This window comes from Alosa pseudoharengus, unplaced genomic scaffold (genome assembly GCF_046254945.1).
Source record: "Alosa pseudoharengus isolate Yale_2024_CS ecotype anadromous, Long Island Sound unplaced genomic scaffold, YU_APseudo_1.1 YU_APseudo_1.1_scf_3, whole genome shotgun sequence".
NCBI classification, from domain to species: domain Eukaryota; kingdom Metazoa; phylum Chordata; class Actinopteri; order Clupeiformes; family Clupeidae; genus Alosa; species Alosa pseudoharengus.
In genome coordinates, this window is record NW_027468718.1 from 20,946,221 (window position 1) to 20,963,720 (window position 17,500).

Below are 17,500 nucleotides of genomic sequence, written 5' to 3' on the forward strand. Positions count from 1 at the left end.
ATCAGCACCATTGCCGATACAGGGTTTTCAGCGGAGTAGTGTCAGAATTAATGCTTCACTGGTAAATGGATTGAAGAGAGTGACCTTTTCATGAGATGGAGCCTAGGTAAGGCCCACAGGGTGCAATGATGGATTAGTTGGTGGCATTATTAGCATTATTAGCATTATTAGCGACAAAGGTGGCCAGATGGGTTGATTGAAGGGAGGCCCCACTGACTGTTTTATCTGTCACTGCCGCGTCAGGGAAGTTGTTAGCCTTTGCCCCTCTGGTCACCGTTGTTTGGATTTTTGATTATGCCATTTTAGCCCTGCAACACTGCATCACCCAGTCACACACACACACAACCCCCCCCCCCCCCCCCCACAGCGGCCACAGCGCCTCAGGGGACTTGCAGGCATTTGCTAATTAATTAAATTTAGCGAGACGCTGAAGTCATCATAACCTGGTGCCATCTACGTGATGCGTTCACCAGTGCTGCTGTCTCTTCCCGGCTCTCTTGCGTTCTCTCATCAGAGTGTGTGGGTGTATGTGTGTGAGTTGAGTGGACGTTGCCAGTTGAATACTGATGAGGTCCTCACGGCGGCCCTAATGAAAGAGCTCAGAGAGCGGGGGAAAGTGCTGTGATTGAAAAGATCATTCAGCTGTTTGCGCAGCTCAACCTCCGTCCTTGATAACCAAGCAGACCCCCACCCCCCCCCCCACCCCCAAAAAAAAGTCACCATCAGGAGGGTGGTCAAACGAGCCCCGTCCAGCTCAGCGGCTGCCCGGGGAGAGGACCTAAGGGAAGCCACCTGCCAGGACAATTTATCTGAAAGAGCCAGACACCTAGCTTTACATTTATCTGGCTCCATCACTGCCGTTCCCACCCGCTATGAGGTGCATGATGTCACCACCCACCGGTGTCATCCAGAAGCTGCCATTATTTGCACACTGGGGGCCTTTAACTCCCCCTCTCTCCTTTTAGAAAAATAGACTCTTCCCTACGCCTGGTTGAAATATTTACTCCATTGTGTTTGCCATTGAGTCGGTGATGGTATTAACTGGGTTGCAGCTGCCTTGCGTGCTCACTCTAGTTTTATATGAAATGGCCTTCTCCTGCGAGGCCATTTTGTCCTCCCATGGAAACTCTATGAGGGAGGCCCCATTAGAGGGTTATTGCAGGCGCGGAGGGAAATCCTCTGGGGTGACATTCGATTGTGCGAGCGTGTGAATCATCCCGACGCCAGCAGCCGCCTGTGAGAATGAATGTGTTCGGATGAGAACCGCTAGACAAGTGCACTGCGGCGTTGCGCCACTTTGAGTGTGTGCCTGGCGAAATGAGTGTGACCGTTTTTCTGTGTTCCCTCTTTCTCCTCAAGGTTCGCTGGGGCTCCGTGGGAAGGTTCTGCGTAAGATTGAGGAGCTGAGGCCGTCGCTGGATGGTTCGGCGGCTCCAGACGAGTTCCTGTGTCCCATCACCCAAGAGGTCCTTAAGGACCCCGTCATCGCCGCAGGTGAGCTAGTGAGAGCCGACGACCCACAGACAAAACGGCAGCTGCAGAAGTATTGAATAGAATATTTCAGTTTGTCCTGAGATTTTACAACCTGCACAATTCTATTATAACACATTGCCCAACCCAAGGAAGGCAACAGAGGACTTGACAGGCTGCAGGAACAGAGAGCTTAATACTTCACTCTACTGCTAAGGGGTAGATGAAGGCCCTTGGTTTATTACTTAGAGCCCAAAACTACACAATTGAGTATTTGGCCCGTTACAGGCGATGGAGATAGAGTGTAGATCAGTGGTGAAGTTCAGTGGTTTAATGTATGTATGCTGCCCGGACAGATGGCTTCTCCTACGAGCGTGAGGCTATCGAGAGATGGATCGGCACCAAGAACCGCACCAGCCCCATGACCAACCTGCCCCTGCCCACCACCATGCTCACGCCAAACCGGATGCTAAAGATGGCCATTAACCGCTGGAGGGCCTCCCAGTGATGGAGAAAGAATCCTTCTGATGATCCTGAACCTGATGAAGAAGTAATCCACTAGTTCAAGTGACGGAAGAAAAACGACATGACTGCTCTTGACTGACGCAATTGCAAAATATGCTGTTGTGCAATGATTATAGTCATTTCCAGATGAGGTTGTTTTTGGCTCTATTCTATTCATTTTGAACTGAACAGAATGTGTCATCAAGAAGATGCATGGTACTTACAGTAAAACTCTGTTGCTTGGTCACATGGGGTGAGGAAACAGCTGTACAGCATTAGAATGATGATAACCCTCTGGGTTGGAGAATGAAAGAACTATAATTATATAATCATAAAATGCTTTTAAGGCCCATTTCCTAGAGACACGTAGCTCTAAAATGTACAGTTATGCACTTTTTAAAGATGTATTTTGAATGTGAACCAATCAAATGAACAAGCTGTAGTTTACCACTAACTACGTACAACTGACATCATCTGACCCTACACCCGCCATGTACCTCAATTGGCTTTGCATCATTGTAGCTGGGGCTGTAAATGGCAATAAATGAATAAACGGCAATAAATAAAGATTAGATTTTAAAGAGTGGAGTTTATTTCCCCCCATGGTGAGTATGGCAGTAATGCACCATTACAGTATGTGATTACAGATAATAACAGCTCACAATACTGGAAACATGGCAACAATTGCAAGTAACATACATATTAAAATAGAACCAATGCCCTCAACCCAATATCTTTTTTTTTGTAATTATCATTTTAAACTCTTTATTATAAACTGCAACTGTGGCATGCACTTTAAACCAAACGTTCTCAATTAGAGCTTATTGTAAAATGTCTTAGTAGCTGTGCAAAAATAACTATATAAAATATATTGCTTTTACAATTACCAAGCCATAGGCGCTGTAAATAAATTAACCTAGACAGCAACAACAAGCAGATACAGAGAGGAGCCAATTCTGGGGATTTTGGGAACATTATAGGGCAGATTTATATAATGTACAAACATACAAACAAGTACATTATTTTTTTGTAACCTCAAATTACATTTTGATTGCCCCCCTCCCTCGCCGCCCTCCCGCCCCCAAAAAAGTTAAAATAGAACTCAAAATACACATAATTTGAACAAGTCAATTACACAGACACAGACCTTCACTTTAAAGAAGGGCAAAAAATACATTATCGCTCAGCTATGTACACAGGAGTGAGGATGCACACCCTCTTACAAAACACAGGAATGCCCATCTCGTAAAGCCACTACTGTCCACCTATGCATTGGTGTCCTTCAACAACAGCACCACTCACAGAGCGCATATACACACGCGCGCGCACACACACACACACACACACACACACACGGGCCAATCCCCACACCTGAATTCTATCTGTACATGTAGTGTAAGCACTGGAAAAGGCTTATGTTCACTAGTAAAGTGCCATCACTGTTTGGTGGGGGGGATACGGCCCCACGTCTCTGTGCTTAGGCAACAGGCTTGCCCTGTTCCCCTCTCTTCATCACCCCTCTCCCCAACACTTGAGCACTGTATAGACCTCTGAGGACCAACTACAAAAGGAGGCCATAGTTTAAGTCCATGGATGGAGTTCTGTGTCCAAGCAATTTTCACGATGGGAAAAGAACATCAGGGGTTTTGAATGATCACACCTACCAAGCTCTGGGGCTAGGCGCACTCTGAAAATGCTCCTGTTTTGCCCAAGATCCTTTCGTTATTTGGCACTGTGTGTGGACTCAATGATCTTAAGAGGCTAAACTAAGATCTTTGCTACACGAGAGCTAACTGATAGTATATTTCTCTCATTGAGAAAATCCCACAGACACAGAAATCCATTACAGATTACTTAATGACCACATCCTCAGAGGTCTATTTGACACAGTTTATGACCGAGGTTGCACCACGTTTAAAAAAAAAAAAAACTTGCTAAGAGTACATGACAGCACATTTGAGCGTTTCCAAGTCAAATGTCTCCAGCTTGGCTGAATCAGAGGGAGCTTTTAGTCCTGTAACAGAAGCTGCTGGCTGACGATGAGTGCAGATTGAGTCCAAAATAGCAGTTAAAAAGAGCTGTCTCTGGTCCACATAATTAAACAAGAAAGCTCAACGCCGAAAACCAACAATAAACAGCAACAAATGAGTATGAGAATGAAACCTAAACAAATCAAACTGAGCCCATGACATGGTTCTGTACTTGTGAGATTTAGAGAGATATACTCTTCCAGTGGGTGAGCAAAAGAACACCTCTATACGTTGGACTCTATAAATGATCGCTTTGGTTTCATCGAGGCTACATGAATGGCGGGATTATCTCGGGCTAAGCCTGGCTGCTTGGGCTTGCCGTCCAGGTAGGAGTGTGGCAGCGCCATGGCTGGCTTCGACTCCTTGTAACAGGTGGCCACTTGGCAGAACTTCTCGGCGAACTCCTTGGCGTGCATGCCGTTGTGCAGGCCGACGGAGGAGGAGGAGGAGGAGGAGGTGGAGGTGGCGGCGGACGGGCCCTGAGACGGAGCTTTCAGCTGCTCGTGGTGGTATGCGCTCGCCGGCTTGCTGTAGGGCAGCTCGCAGGGGACAGCCTGGAGCCCCAGGGCCGCCATGCTGTGGCTGACCAGCCCCTCCGAGGAGTGGCTCTGCCAGCCGCGGCTCGGGGGAGGGTGGCCCGGGTGCTGCTGCAGTTGCTGCTGCAGTTGTTGCTGTTGCTGCAGCTGTTGCTGAAAGCGGGCAGTCTTGTCCATGATGCCCATGAAGGGCCTGGGTTTGTAGTCGGAGCCTGTGGGCACCGGCTTGGTCTTGTCGGACGAGGAGGAGGAGGAGGCGGCGGTGGTCTTGGAGCGCACGTCAGGGCCCTGGAGCTTGCCGCTGTCCGAGAGGCTGCTGCTGGACGCCAGGCTGCTGGTGGAGCTGGACACCCGCATGTTGCCCGCCTGAGAGCCACCGCTGGTGGACGTCGATGTGGTAGCGCTGGCCGACGGGTCCCTCGGCAGATCTTGGGGCAAACCGCCGCCAGGGCCTCCCGGTGCCCCCGAGGCCAGCGCGTCCAGCGAGGAGGCCGAGTGCGCCGAGAGCCGCTCCGGAGCCTTGGCCGAGCCGGGCCCGTAGAGCTGGGACGGCGACAGAGCCTCGGAGTCACAGTGGTGGGTCGGAGCGGCCAGGGAGAGCCGCTCGGCAAAGCCCGGCGCCGGCTCATCGATGGGGGGCAACAGCGGGCTAATGTCGATGCCCGGTCCGGCTTTGAGGGCGCTGGACATGTGTCGGCTGGGCAGGGGGCTGGAGGGAGCGTACTGAGACTGGGATCGAGCCGCCGGCCGGCCGCCTGCCTGGAGGGAGTTCATGTGCTGGTTGGTCTTGACGATCTGCGCCTGCTTGGTGGGCTGCATGAGGGGCCCCGGCTGGGCCATGGAGTCGCGGGTCGGCGGGTACTTGTGTGCCGGCCTGCCCATGGGGGGCGAGCCGGCCCGCGCCTCCGCCAGCGTCCGGCTGAGCGAGTAGGCGCTCTGCGCCCAGGCCTCGGCCCGCTTGTCCGCCTGCGGGCTCTCGTCGTCGGCCCTCGCGCTGAGCGACGCGCCGTGGTGGTGGTGGTGGTGGTGTCCGTCCAGTGTGCGGCCGAGGCTGTGGTCCGCCGCGTCGTCCTCGCCGCCGCCGTCGTCGCCGCCACGCTCGGCCTCGTGGTCCGAGTCCTGGCCGCCGGCCGCCACCAGCGCCGCGCACATCGCCCCCTGCTGTTTGCTCTGGGCGCGCTGCATCTGCTTGCACTCCTCCTCCACCCGAGCCAGGAGGCGCCGGATCTCCCGGTTGTTGGGGCACAGCTTGGTCGCCTCGTGCAGGTCCGCCAGCGCAGCCGTGAACTGCCTGCAGAGACCACAAGAAAGAGAGAGAGAGAGAGAGAGAGAGAAGGAGAGAGCGAGAGAACATGAAAAAAAGGAGGGAGTGAGATAAATGGGGAGCGCTGGGAGGGTTGCTGGCGCTTCACTCCCACAACTGCAGGCTCATTACTGGCTCTTGAAGTGGCAGAGTCAAAAATGTGAACTTGAGGCCGTCTGGCTGCGCTCGGCGCTTTACCTGCTGCTTCTCTTCGCTCGGGCCCGGGCATAATAAGCCTCGTAGGACTTCGGTTTCAGCTCGAGTGCCTTTGTTGCAAACTCTTCCGCCATGCCAAAATCCTGCAGGGGGAGAAGCCGGGATTCGGTGATTCAGTGAAAATCGGAAAAAATAACAAAGTGAGGGACTAGCTGAAGCCCTGATGACGCCCACTGCTTTTTTCCCCCCGCCATTTCAGAGAAGGACAAAAGTATGAAATCGTTACTAACAAGGTTGTTATTTATGAGTCCGGGGCAGGCCATTTCCACAAGCTCTCCGCCACCATAAACGACTCAATCAGAGTCACTCAACTGGACGGCTGCACAGTTCTAATTCATTTCAAAGTGCTAGGTGTTTTAATTAATAGATTCAATCTGCTCCTTGGAGCTTTGAGCAGTTTTATTGCTCGTTTCATCAATCAAAGTGCTTAAATGGAATTTGGCTGCAAGACTGTGTCATGGGACAGCTAAAAAGCCAGTGTGTTATTCCAAACTGAGGTAAAATCTATCCAAGCTCTTAGGTCATTTAGCGTTTGTTTTTTCCCATTTCATCTTTGTATTTAATGAATGAGTCAGTCAATTTAGTCAGTGCATCTTAGTTGCACATCTCATGCCTTTAGTTAAATGCACAACACAACACAAATGGTTTTCAGGCCTTGCTATCTATGCGTTACTTGATTGCTTTCCAACACTTAGCCAACAGCGTCAACACAAAACAATAAAACAGACAGTAAAGCATTGACAGCATCCTGACAGCTATTTCTACCTTACAGTTCCACATTTCCAAAAGAAAAGTTGCAAAAGTGTAAAAGGCTGAAGGCTGAAAAGTGTATCTCACGTTGGTTTTCCTGCGGCAGCGGGACAGATTGAGGTACAGAGACACCCTCAGCTCCTTAAAGGCCTTGAGGTCCTCGCCGTAGCCCTCGCGAGGGAACTTCCTCAGCGCGTACTGATACCGCTGAGCTGCCTCCTTCATCTTTCCTTTCTGAAGGATGGAGAGAGAGAGAGAGAGGGGGATACAGAGAAAGAGGAGAAAAAAAAGACAAAAAAAAAAAAAACTGTTGAGACGGAAATATAGTGGAGGCAAGAGCCAACGAGAGAGAAGGGTAGGCATCATAAAACAGCTACTGCTAACACACACACACACACACACACACACACTCCTTGCTCATCCATCACCTGTGTTCCACCTGAGTGGACTGTCCATTCTGCCACTGAATTCAATCTTTAAATGTCAGGGATCAATCATGGCAGTCCTTACTATCATTCATCTTCGGTGCCTTTTATTGAACGAGTAAGATGACAATCGTTTAAATTAAATTCGGCTTTTAATCAAAGCCACCATGACTCATTTGATGATAAGGAACAATTTGCCTGCCAGCACTGATCACAGCGGTCCGAGACGAGTGTTCTCAGCCAAAAAACTGTGCCCAGATCAAAAAACTTCAGTCCTTTAGTGAAGCACGGTCTACAGAAAGTCGTCTCCGGTTTGAACAAGAAAAACTGCTTTTCCTTCAGAACCATAATGCAGCATACCTGAGACTAGTCTGGAGCTACAGAGCTACAGATGATAATAAAAAAACCTTGAAGAAAGACAAAAGGTGGATACAGCCTTGCACTGCAGAGGAGGGCTACAGCACAGTCTTTAGTACAGTCTTACCTTGTAGAGTAGGTTGCCCTCCTCCATGAGTTTCTGCAGGAGGATAATGAGGATATCAGGCTTGGACGTTGCCATGGCCCATGCAGCGTTTCCTGGGAAACAAGAAGGAGAGGGAAGCCAAAAGGTTATGGCGGGTCCGTCTGCTGCATTCTTGGGGTATAATGTCTGCTGTGAAATTGGTTATGGAGTAAAGTTACCTAAAGATTGTACCTGATCGATCATAAGGAGACGTTCGGTAGCCTTAAGAGGGTGTTATTGAGAGCAGTTAAGAAGAGAGAGAGGAGTGAGACAGCGCTGGAAACAAGGAAGCATGCAAAGACAAATAGGACTTCTGGAGTGTGACATGCAACTCATCCATAAAGAAGAGCGAGCGCCTAAAAACCTCAATATCTCTGGTCGACTAAAAGAGGTATTTATTGACCGGCCACTCAATACTGATAGAGGAGGTGCCAGAATCTGACATGCTGCTATCAATAAGCTGCTCTAGCAGAACAAACAGGGAGACTAAGGGAGTGACGTGCGACCTATTCTTATACTGTAGCGACTGATAACATCTCGCAAACTGTGGCCCGCTCAGACAACCTGTGAATGTCATTTACGGCTGGGCCGAGTCACATGCTGACCATTTTGACGAGCAGGACGGGGGAGGAGGCAGTGACCCGACCAGAAACAGAAACAAACACACCCAAACACACACGACAAACACACAAAAAAAAACACACAAACAGTCCCCCATCCCAGAAAACATATTTTGGGAGTCATGTGCCCAATAAAAGAAGGTATTTCCATTCACTGCTGCATGCCACTGCATTAGATCTCATCTAGCTGTTGGGCCCAATTAGGTGTGTACTCCAACTGAAGCCCTGTGAGTCTGGAGTGAGATCATGCTTTCCACATTACACCCAGTCAAACAGTGAGAATGTCCAGCGCCACATGACTCTAGGGCCGTCCGTGAGGTGCATAATCCTCCCATTCAAGGGTGACTTTTTCTGGCATGTCATCTGCCTATTATCTGGCCATACATCATCTGGGTTTTCATTCCAACTGAAGCTGCCAAACAACAATGTGATTTAGGAGCTTCCCATGCAATGGCTTTTAAGCCTCCAGCACAATTCACCTGTGTGTGTCCGACACGTTTAAGCCTCTGAAAAGGGTAGGGCGGTGTGAACATCCATAATGTGCATTAATCCCCTTGTCGAAGGGACACACAAACAATACTGCAAATACAGCCATGCATTCTGAAAGCCAGTGAAAAAAAAACATCACACATCAGGTCCTGCTGCCGGGTCCAACTGGCCGCTAAATGCGCTAAGCTCCATAAATCTCCCCGGTCCCCGCGGGCCCCATGCATCAGAGGAGGAGGGCCCACTGCAGCGCCGCCTTACCGAGCTTGGCTCCTTTCTTCAGCAGGGTCACCACCACCGAGGTGTTTCTGCAGCCGATGGCCCGGTCCAGCGGCCTCATGCCGCTGTAGTCCACATGCTCGATCACCGCCCCGCGCTCCACTAGGAAGTGCACCTGTGCCACAGGGAGGGAGAGACAGAGAGAGAGAGACAGAGAGAGAGAGAGACAGAGAGACAGAGAGAGAGAGACAGAGAGAGAGTGATAAGAGAAAGAGGTGACTGGAGCTGGAGAGGGTGCGACTGCAGTGAGCTGTCGGGACTCTCTCTCCACACACACACACCGCCCTCTCTCTCTCTCTCTCTCTCTCTCTCTCTCTCTCTCTCTTTCTCTCATGTGCTGGAGCACAGCCTCCTCTGCATTAAGTATAAATCATATACAGGTATCAGGCCATTTCATAAAAAATGCCAAACAGGTCATCAATAAACAATCAGACGGCGTTTCCCTTTTGTCTTGGTCGGTAATATAAAGCAATAAAACGTGCATGAATAAACAATGCCAGCTCTGATCGCTGCATATATAGACCAGTATGGGGTCTGTATTAAATGAGAACAGAAGACCAGGGTAGGCATAAGCGTGGGCACTTCTGAGAGAGCAAACATAAAAGACAGCCTTTTAATGACCGATGACGGAATTCTGTTCACGCACATTGTGGCTGGATAAACATGAGAGAAGTGGAAATCGGCTTATGTCTGGTGGCACTGCGCAGCTGGCATAAGAAAGCTGGCCGTCGCAGGGAGCCTGGTAAACTCATTTGCCGGTAATGAGATTCAGCGGCGGGTGAGTGTGCGGCCGTGAGGGGTGTGTGCACGCGTATGCGCGTTCGTGTGTGTGTGTGTGAGGGGAGTTGTAGTGGGTACTCACAATCTCGGCATCGCCGTAGAAAGCAGCCAGGTCCAGCGGCGTCCGGCCATTCTTGTCCGTGTGGTCGATGACCGCGCCCTTCTCCACGAGGAACTGCACGACATTCTTGTGGCCCTTCAGACACGCCCAGCTCAGGGGCGTTAACCCTTCCTTATCCATGGATGTTAAAGAGGCCCCTGAGAGCGTGCGAACGAACGCGCACACACACACACACACACACACACACACACACACACACACACACACACACACACACACACACACACACACACACACACACACACACACACACACACACACACACACACACACACACACACACACACACACATGAGCACACAAAGGGCTACAGAAGTGTCGCTCTGTCAGGACTTAATTTGATAAGCAAGCACTGGGACTGCTGCTGTCCATTATGAGGTGAGCGTCAACAAACATCTAGAATGTTCTGTGTGTGAAAATGAGCTGATTGTAAAACGTCCAGGAAGTGATGTCACTTACCCTTTGACAACAGGAAATCCACAGTGCTGAGATGGCCCTCGCAGGCCGCCACCATCAGTAACGTCCGGCCCTGTTTATCACTTACGTTGACATCAGCGCCACGCTGCAGTAACAACTCTGCAATCTGAGAGAGGTAAACAAAAACGACGAGTTTTAAAAACTAACCTGCATTAGCATAACCATCTCTTCAGATCTAATACTGAAAACCAGAATAGATTACATCTGTTTTCTCACTGAATGCATTCATGCAGTTACAATTGAAGAATTTGGTCCCTACGCCATCTCCGTTTTTAAAAACATTAATAAATCATAGGGATGCACGATATATCGGCGGCCGAAATATTATTAGCCGATAAGTGAAAAAATTAAAATATTATTATCGGTCCGATAACAGAATTCTGGCTGATAATTTGCGCCGATATTTTTTAAAGTCCTAATTTAGGCCTACGTAAGGTCCGTCTGGCTACACTGAGCTACTTGAGCTTGGTTGGCTGTACTTTTTCCTCAATATAATGTCAGCGGTGTGAATGTATTTCACCACTCTAACAAAATCTGTGGATATGCGTTCATTTGGGAATCTGTGCATCTCAAAATCCTCTCATGAATGATCCGCCATTTAACCTTAACAGAGCGGAGCTCAGCCCTATCTAGAGCCGTCTTATGCTGGTGTGTTTGCACTTTACCGCGCTGGTCGGGGAAACAAATAAACAAACTCGTTAGTGGGACGAGTACATAAGTAGGCCTAGTTCTAAGTTGTGTTTTAGTATTATATTTGCATTACTTTAGCTTGGGTTTTGTATTATTACCTAGAAATATGCTAACCATTCGTGCTTCAGTTCCAGACAGGTCATCATAATAAGTTATTAAAACCTTCGGGGCTACTCCTTTCATTTCTGCTGCAGCAGGTTGTGCGCAACAGAGTAGACGGACATAAGATACAGTCTGAGGAGTTGCAGCTTTATTCAGTTACCCGCAGTTGAAACTAAACCTAAGTTTCCCTCACAAACACTGATTTGGTCGCTATACTGTAGCTTATTCCAAGCTGAGCCGTTTATGAGCGTTTAGTCCTAAATGAAAACGATTCAAACTCTCTAGCCACTCACTCGCAATTCACTGACGTCAGGTTCACTTAAAGGAGCCACACATACTGTAGGGCTAGGCTACTGTTATGTTGTTGACTACCGTACTATTGAGGACTATTATGAGTTCTGTCCATCATTTGGTGGTAGGTAAAATTACTGCAATAAAATTATGCTTATTAGATGCTTTCCCCAAATCACTTTTCACATTTTTTTTTCAAGAGTAATATTATCGGTTATCGTATCGGTATCGGCCACAACAAACCAATAAATATCGGTTATCGTTATCGGCCCTAAAATTCCATATCGGTGCATCTCTAATAAATCATGTTTATTTAATTGTGTATTTCAGGTAATATCAATACAATTGCAGTTGCTTTTGCGATTGCTTATGATCTAGTAAAGATAAATCAAATAATAATAACCCAATTACAGTTGCACTGAGATTACCTGGAAAACTAAATGTAAAAAAATGTTTTATGAAAATTGGTTGAAATGGGGGATATAGTGTTTTGGAACCAACCTCTTCAATTACTCGTTCTGCTACCCATATGTAGATGAGAGAGTACATTGCCACTTTGGGGATTTGTATGTGGAAGGGGAGTGTCAGTGTGTGTATGTGTGTGAGATTGAAAGAGAGCAAGAGAGAAAGAGAAAGAGGAGAGAAAGAGAGAGTGTGTGTGTGTGTGTGTGTGTGTGTGTGTGTGTGTGAGTGTCTCACCTGCCAGTGACCCTGCCTGACGGCACAGAAGAGTGGGGACACCCCTCTGCGGTTCACCTGCTGCACCACTGCCCCCTCCTCCAGCAGCACGCCACACACATCCATCTTCCCCCGGCCCGCTGCTGCTGTTAGAGCTGTGGGACACACACATACACACACACACACACACACACACACATATAAATAGATGTTAGTGCTTCAGATGTACTAATCTTGGGCAAACAGATTGCAAAAGAGCTGTCACTAACAACAACAGTTCAATTCATAAAAGCTAACCCCTTGACCTCTCAACAGCACCCACTCAGGAGAATGGAAATGAGATTGTTCTGTGCAAGGCTCTAGCAAAGCACACCCTTCACCCAAGAATTAGCCCATTCCCATTCCCATTCACAATTACAGGGTTCCTACACATTTTCCATTTCAAAATTCCATACTTTTTCCATACTCAAATTTCCAAACTTCTCGGTAGATTTTTCTGACCATATTCGACATTGCGGCCACATCTGGTTTGGGATAACTCGGTGAAAACAAAAGTATGGACAACTGAAGTGAATTAAAAAATGACACTTAATATTCATTCATTTAGCTGGGTCATTTTTAGTTGTATCTTAGTTGTATCATAGTTGTATCTTGACGATGGGGACTGACAGTTAAAGGTAAGCTATGCAGTATTGGCAATTTTCTTACTGTTTTCTCGGTTTTTGCTTCTTTTTCGCTGGCTCTGTCATGATGAATGTCTGAGAATCATCATCACTACTTTTTTCTAGCCGGTGCCTGACGTGTATGTGTATTTGAATGCAGTAAAGCAATTCGTTACACTCGTTATACTTCCTGACACTGAGGCCGTCGGCCCGCCGGCCCACAGTTGCAAGGGTGGTTTTTCCACTCACAGGCGCTAGGTGGAAGCGAGACGGCCACCATTCAACCCGAAAAAAGTCATATAACCATTCCAATGACTCTGAAGCTGTTAAATGAAGGTAAATTAAGCTAAAAAACTTCCATATTAAGCTAAGTGTATAGCTTAAGCTGCATAGTGTGCCTTTAAGCTACACAACAGTAGGAATGGTTCGTTATGACCTGAGTGAAGTGATTAGTACTGTAGATACAATAGTCTGGAAACACACATATTTCTCCATACCCTTGTTTCTTTTTTCCATACTTATCCAGACCTGGAAATTACTAAAATCAAATTCCATACTTTTCCAGGTTTTCCATACTGCGTAGGAACCCTGCAATTAGCATGAAATGCTGATATACCAATTCACACAATGCAACAAGGCACAATGTATTATGGGAATCCTACTATATCTACCTATCTACCAGCATTCGATTTAGATCCCATTATGCATCGTGAACAACCTTGCTGATGCCACATCACCAATCCCCATCATATCTGATGTTATATTTGGACACTACATCACCAATCCCCATCATATCTGATGTTATGTGTGGCCACCACATCACCAATCCCCATCATATCTGATGTTATATGTGGCCACCACATCACCATCATATCTGATGTTATATGTGGCCTATCAGTGGCTGATGGCTGCACTTGAACATGCAGTCTTACACATCAGAGCCCGCGTGAGGGGGAGCACTTCAGTGTTATTATAAGGCTGCCTGCCTGCCAGCCTGCCAGGCAGTTGTCTTGGCTACTGCGGGAGGAGAGTGGAGATGTGTGTGTGTGTGTGTGTGTGTGTGGGGGGGGGGGGGGGGGGGGGGTGTAGAGCAGGATGTGGGCCCAGTGCTTCAGCTCCAGCAGATGAAAGGCTCTGAAAAGAGCACTAAGAGCTGCACACACACACACACACACACACACACACACACACACACACACACACACAAAACTGCTACATGAATCTATCTGCATCAATCATCTTCTTAACCAATATGTACATTAGCTAAATCAATACACAGAACACATAAAGAGACCAACACAAATACACATCACATAAAGCAACAAACCACTGAGCAGCTTCCTTAGTCACCCAAAAGAGTTATCGACTCATCTAAACACAGCTCCCACCCCAAAAGTATTATCGGCTCATCTAAACACAGCTCCCAGGCTTCTTTAACAACAGTCCACTCACACAGGGCATTATACCGCTAAGTGGGGGATTATTAACAAGTCCACATGGATCGATCACCAGAGATGGACTCAAGTGTACTCTTTCTAATCTAGATCCCTGGAACCACTCCGGGTTTTAAGACACAGGGTAGCCTCTCTGCTCCTCAGACACTCTACCCACTTCACTCAGGGCTGGCCATATTGCCCTCTCTCTCTCCCTCTCTCTGTTTCTCATGAGCTCTTAGCTCCCCTCCACCCACATCTGGGTCCTGTATCTAACGGCCTGTGGTGGGGGGGGCGTCCCTGTTCTCCACATGGAAAACAAACATCTCTGGTTTTATCTACACAGCCATGAGGCTCGTAAACACGAGAGCACAGCAGAGCCTAAAGGGAGGATGAGGGGACACTGAGAGAGGGGGAGAGAGAAAGAGAGTGGGGGAGAGAGAAAAAATGGGGGGGATGAAACGAATACAGACAGGCTGTAGTGAAGACTGACATCAGCATGTTAGTTTCTAGTGTAATTGAGGATGTAGTGAAATACAGATTAAGCAACAAGTCATATAATCAAAGTGTTACCAATCAACCTACTTTAATCAACCTACTTTAACTGAAACGGGCGCCTCAAGGCTTGCATGGGAATACTTGGGACATCCCCCCGTCTGAGAGAATTACATGTAGTCTTCATTACCTCAGGAGGAGGAATACATTTCACAGGGTGAAATGTTACTGCTGCCACAGCTGCAAGTTACACGCTAGTCGCTGAAAGACAGTTTTGGAGCTATTCTGTCGTTCTGAGGAGAATGGCTCTCAGCTGAGCTGACAGTGAACGTCTCCACCACACTACAATGAGAGACAGTAAAGAATATTGTTGTCACCCGCAAACACAGTGGCCCATCCATCAAGCCAAAAGCCCCAGCGTGGCCTCGTCACCGGCGCATTTCCACTAACCACATGCTCAGGGGCTGCTGGACTAAACCCCATGTGACAGGAACACGTAGGCTCCTGCCCAGCTACAGGGTTGTAAAAGATTGATGGCCCTGTCCCACAGGCCATAACCGCAGCCTAAATAATCCAACAGAACAAAACACTCGGGGCACCAAATACTCCCATATTACGCCAAGCCGCGCAATGGGAGATTCTTATCATATAAAAGGATTCTTGGCATAATTACAGTCGACAAAAGCAATATAAGATAAGGCCTGTCGGCCAACTGTATATCTCAGGATATTAAGCTCAAGTCATCAATTTATTACGTGAGGTAACATGTCTGGGCTAAGGCTGAGCTTTTTCCTCCAGAGATGATTTATTTAAGTGTGAGGCACTACGCTTCTCTTTTTTACCCGCATAACACGGAGGAAGGCAAAGCTCCGGTGCTGTTGCATCTTGTTTTCTAAAACCATCTGCCGGCACGTCATCCGCCTGTTCATGTCAGACTGAAGACCTGTAGTTCAGCAGCTAGTCTCAGCCCAGAGTGAGCTTTTTTCCTGCCTCCCCCCCCCATTATTCTGAGCGGCTGCCTGTTTTACTGGGAGCGCAAATCAACAGAGGAAGGAAGCGTTACAGAGACATAATTGCATGGCTCTCACTCGCAGGTTTATTCAACACAGAGATGGATTTCTACCTGCGAGTGTCGAGTCTGGAATGTAATCCAATTTTGACAGAAAATGGTGATGTGTTGGTTGTGATGATAAGACGGAGAGAGTGTTTTGGGGAGGTGGGTTCCTTTGCATAAATATGTTATTTTCCGAACGACCGCAATCTTGGCGTGTCGACACGCAGAGCGACATTTTCAGTCGACAAGCTGTCAGCAGGAGGGTACGTGGGTCAGAGCCAGTGAAGGGTGCCGATTCTCAGGCGCCTCTCTCCATCCAGAGCCACAGCTGACTCGGAATCACTTAATCACATTTCACTCAATGGCTTCAATCGTGAGAGAAAGTGGTGGTTAGTTAACTTGGCTAGGGGGGGGGGTTAGTTTCCGAAGCACAGCTGCGCATGAATATTAAATGCACGGCTATCACCGCTGCTCTTCACGGGGGTCACTGAGAGGAGCGTCTGGAAAATCATCAGGCTTGTTTAGGTGCATGCTGCTCCATCCAAGGGGCTGCTCAACGGTACCTGGTGTAAGGTTGCTACTACTAGACCTTGTTGTTGTTGTTAGGGTTGCTGATGTTGTTTTTGCCAGTGACTTTGGCTGTTGCCAGGGCAGAGGGATACCTGTTTCAGGCACCAGGCAGAAAAGGAATCGAGGCTGTGACTCTGGGGCTGTTAGCAAATAGAGCGATGCTTGGGTATGGGACCTACAGCTGCAACACCACCTTCACTGGCATAAACTGGTGAGAGGTATAGCTTGCAAAATATAAATGATCCATGAATGTAGAGGTAACAGAACATCTAGTACAGGGGTTCCAACTGGGAACAGAGTTCTCATCTCATATTCAACACACAGGGTCTCCCCAGTGGCACGTGTTCATTGGCTCAGGGCGAAATGCAGCTCCCGTTAGCTATTAATACCCAGATCCACACAGCCATTTTTTAAAACAAGGACATTCCTGTATGGAAACCGCAGAGGTGGCATGAAACATAGGCTTTTATCACAATGACATTCTGTTGTCTGCGCCATGTAATAACCGCAAGGGGGGGCCCTGAGGAGTCGCCCCCCTGCCAGATAGTGTGTTTTACAGACGCCCCAGCTCCTAGTGCAGGAGACAGCCTATATACTACTGCACTGACCTACATCCCCATCTCATCTGGTACTGGGACACAAGGCTGGGAGCGTGCACCAGCACAGAGCAGCCATTGTTCCATGTGCTCAGCTGCCACTGAGCCAGCCAGAGTGTTGGACTGGGGAGTATCATATGAGGAAATGAATAGATACACAGTGGTAGGGGGTGAGTTTGCTTGACATGAAGTCAACAGGTGTCTTGTTTGACAAGAAGAAGTGTGGAGGGAGAGAATAATGACTGCAGCAGTCGCATTAGATTGAGGAGTCTACGGTCTGGTGACAGAGATTTGAAATGCCTGAACTGACTTATTTCCTTGTTTAAAAATCCAATCATGGACGCCCGAGGAAGCATAAATCAACATTGCATAACGCGCTAGTGCTCGAGATGAGATTTCATTTTTTAAAAGCATCTATAAATGAGGCGAA

The 17,500-nt window shown here is 48.1% G+C and overlaps 2 protein-coding genes across 3 annotated transcripts in view; one reads left to right on the forward strand and one right to left on the reverse strand.

The window, feature by feature from the left end:
- The window catches only part of LOC143100393 (WD repeat, SAM and U-box domain-containing protein 1-like), an 11,938-nt gene extending 9,413 nt beyond the window's left edge, over positions 1–2,525 (forward strand). The window contains exons 11-12 of the mRNA XM_076263536.1: positions 1,360–1,494; positions 1,827–2,525. Coding sequence (XP_076119651.1) covers positions 1,360–1,494; positions 1,827–1,978 — 287 coding nt within the window. The 3' untranslated portion in view covers positions 1,979–2,525. The remainder of the gene's footprint in view (positions 1–1,359; positions 1,495–1,826) is intronic.
- Positions 2,526–2,543: 18 nt separating this feature from the next.
- tanc1b (tetratricopeptide repeat, ankyrin repeat and coiled-coil containing 1b) overlaps positions 2,544–17,500 on the reverse strand; it is a 30,847-nt gene continuing 15,890 nt past the window's right edge. Inside the window, exons 9-17 of one of the 2 annotated variants that reach the window (XM_076263546.1) lie at positions 12,282–12,415; positions 10,482–10,605; positions 9,984–10,159; positions 9,104–9,236; positions 7,929–7,958; positions 7,719–7,810; positions 6,897–7,043; positions 6,042–6,142; positions 2,544–5,831 (exon numbers count right to left, since the gene is read on the reverse strand). In XM_076263546.1, coding sequence (XP_076119661.1) covers positions 4,229–5,831; positions 6,042–6,142; positions 6,897–7,043; positions 7,719–7,810; positions 7,929–7,958; positions 9,104–9,236; positions 9,984–10,159; positions 10,482–10,605; positions 12,282–12,415 — 2,540 coding nt within the window. In that variant the 3' untranslated portion in view covers positions 2,544–4,228. The remainder of the gene's footprint in view (positions 5,832–6,041; positions 6,143–6,896; positions 7,044–7,718; positions 7,811–7,928; positions 7,959–9,103; positions 9,237–9,983; positions 10,160–10,481; positions 10,606–12,281; positions 12,416–17,500) is intronic. The other variant, XM_076263547.1, reaches the window with a different exon arrangement.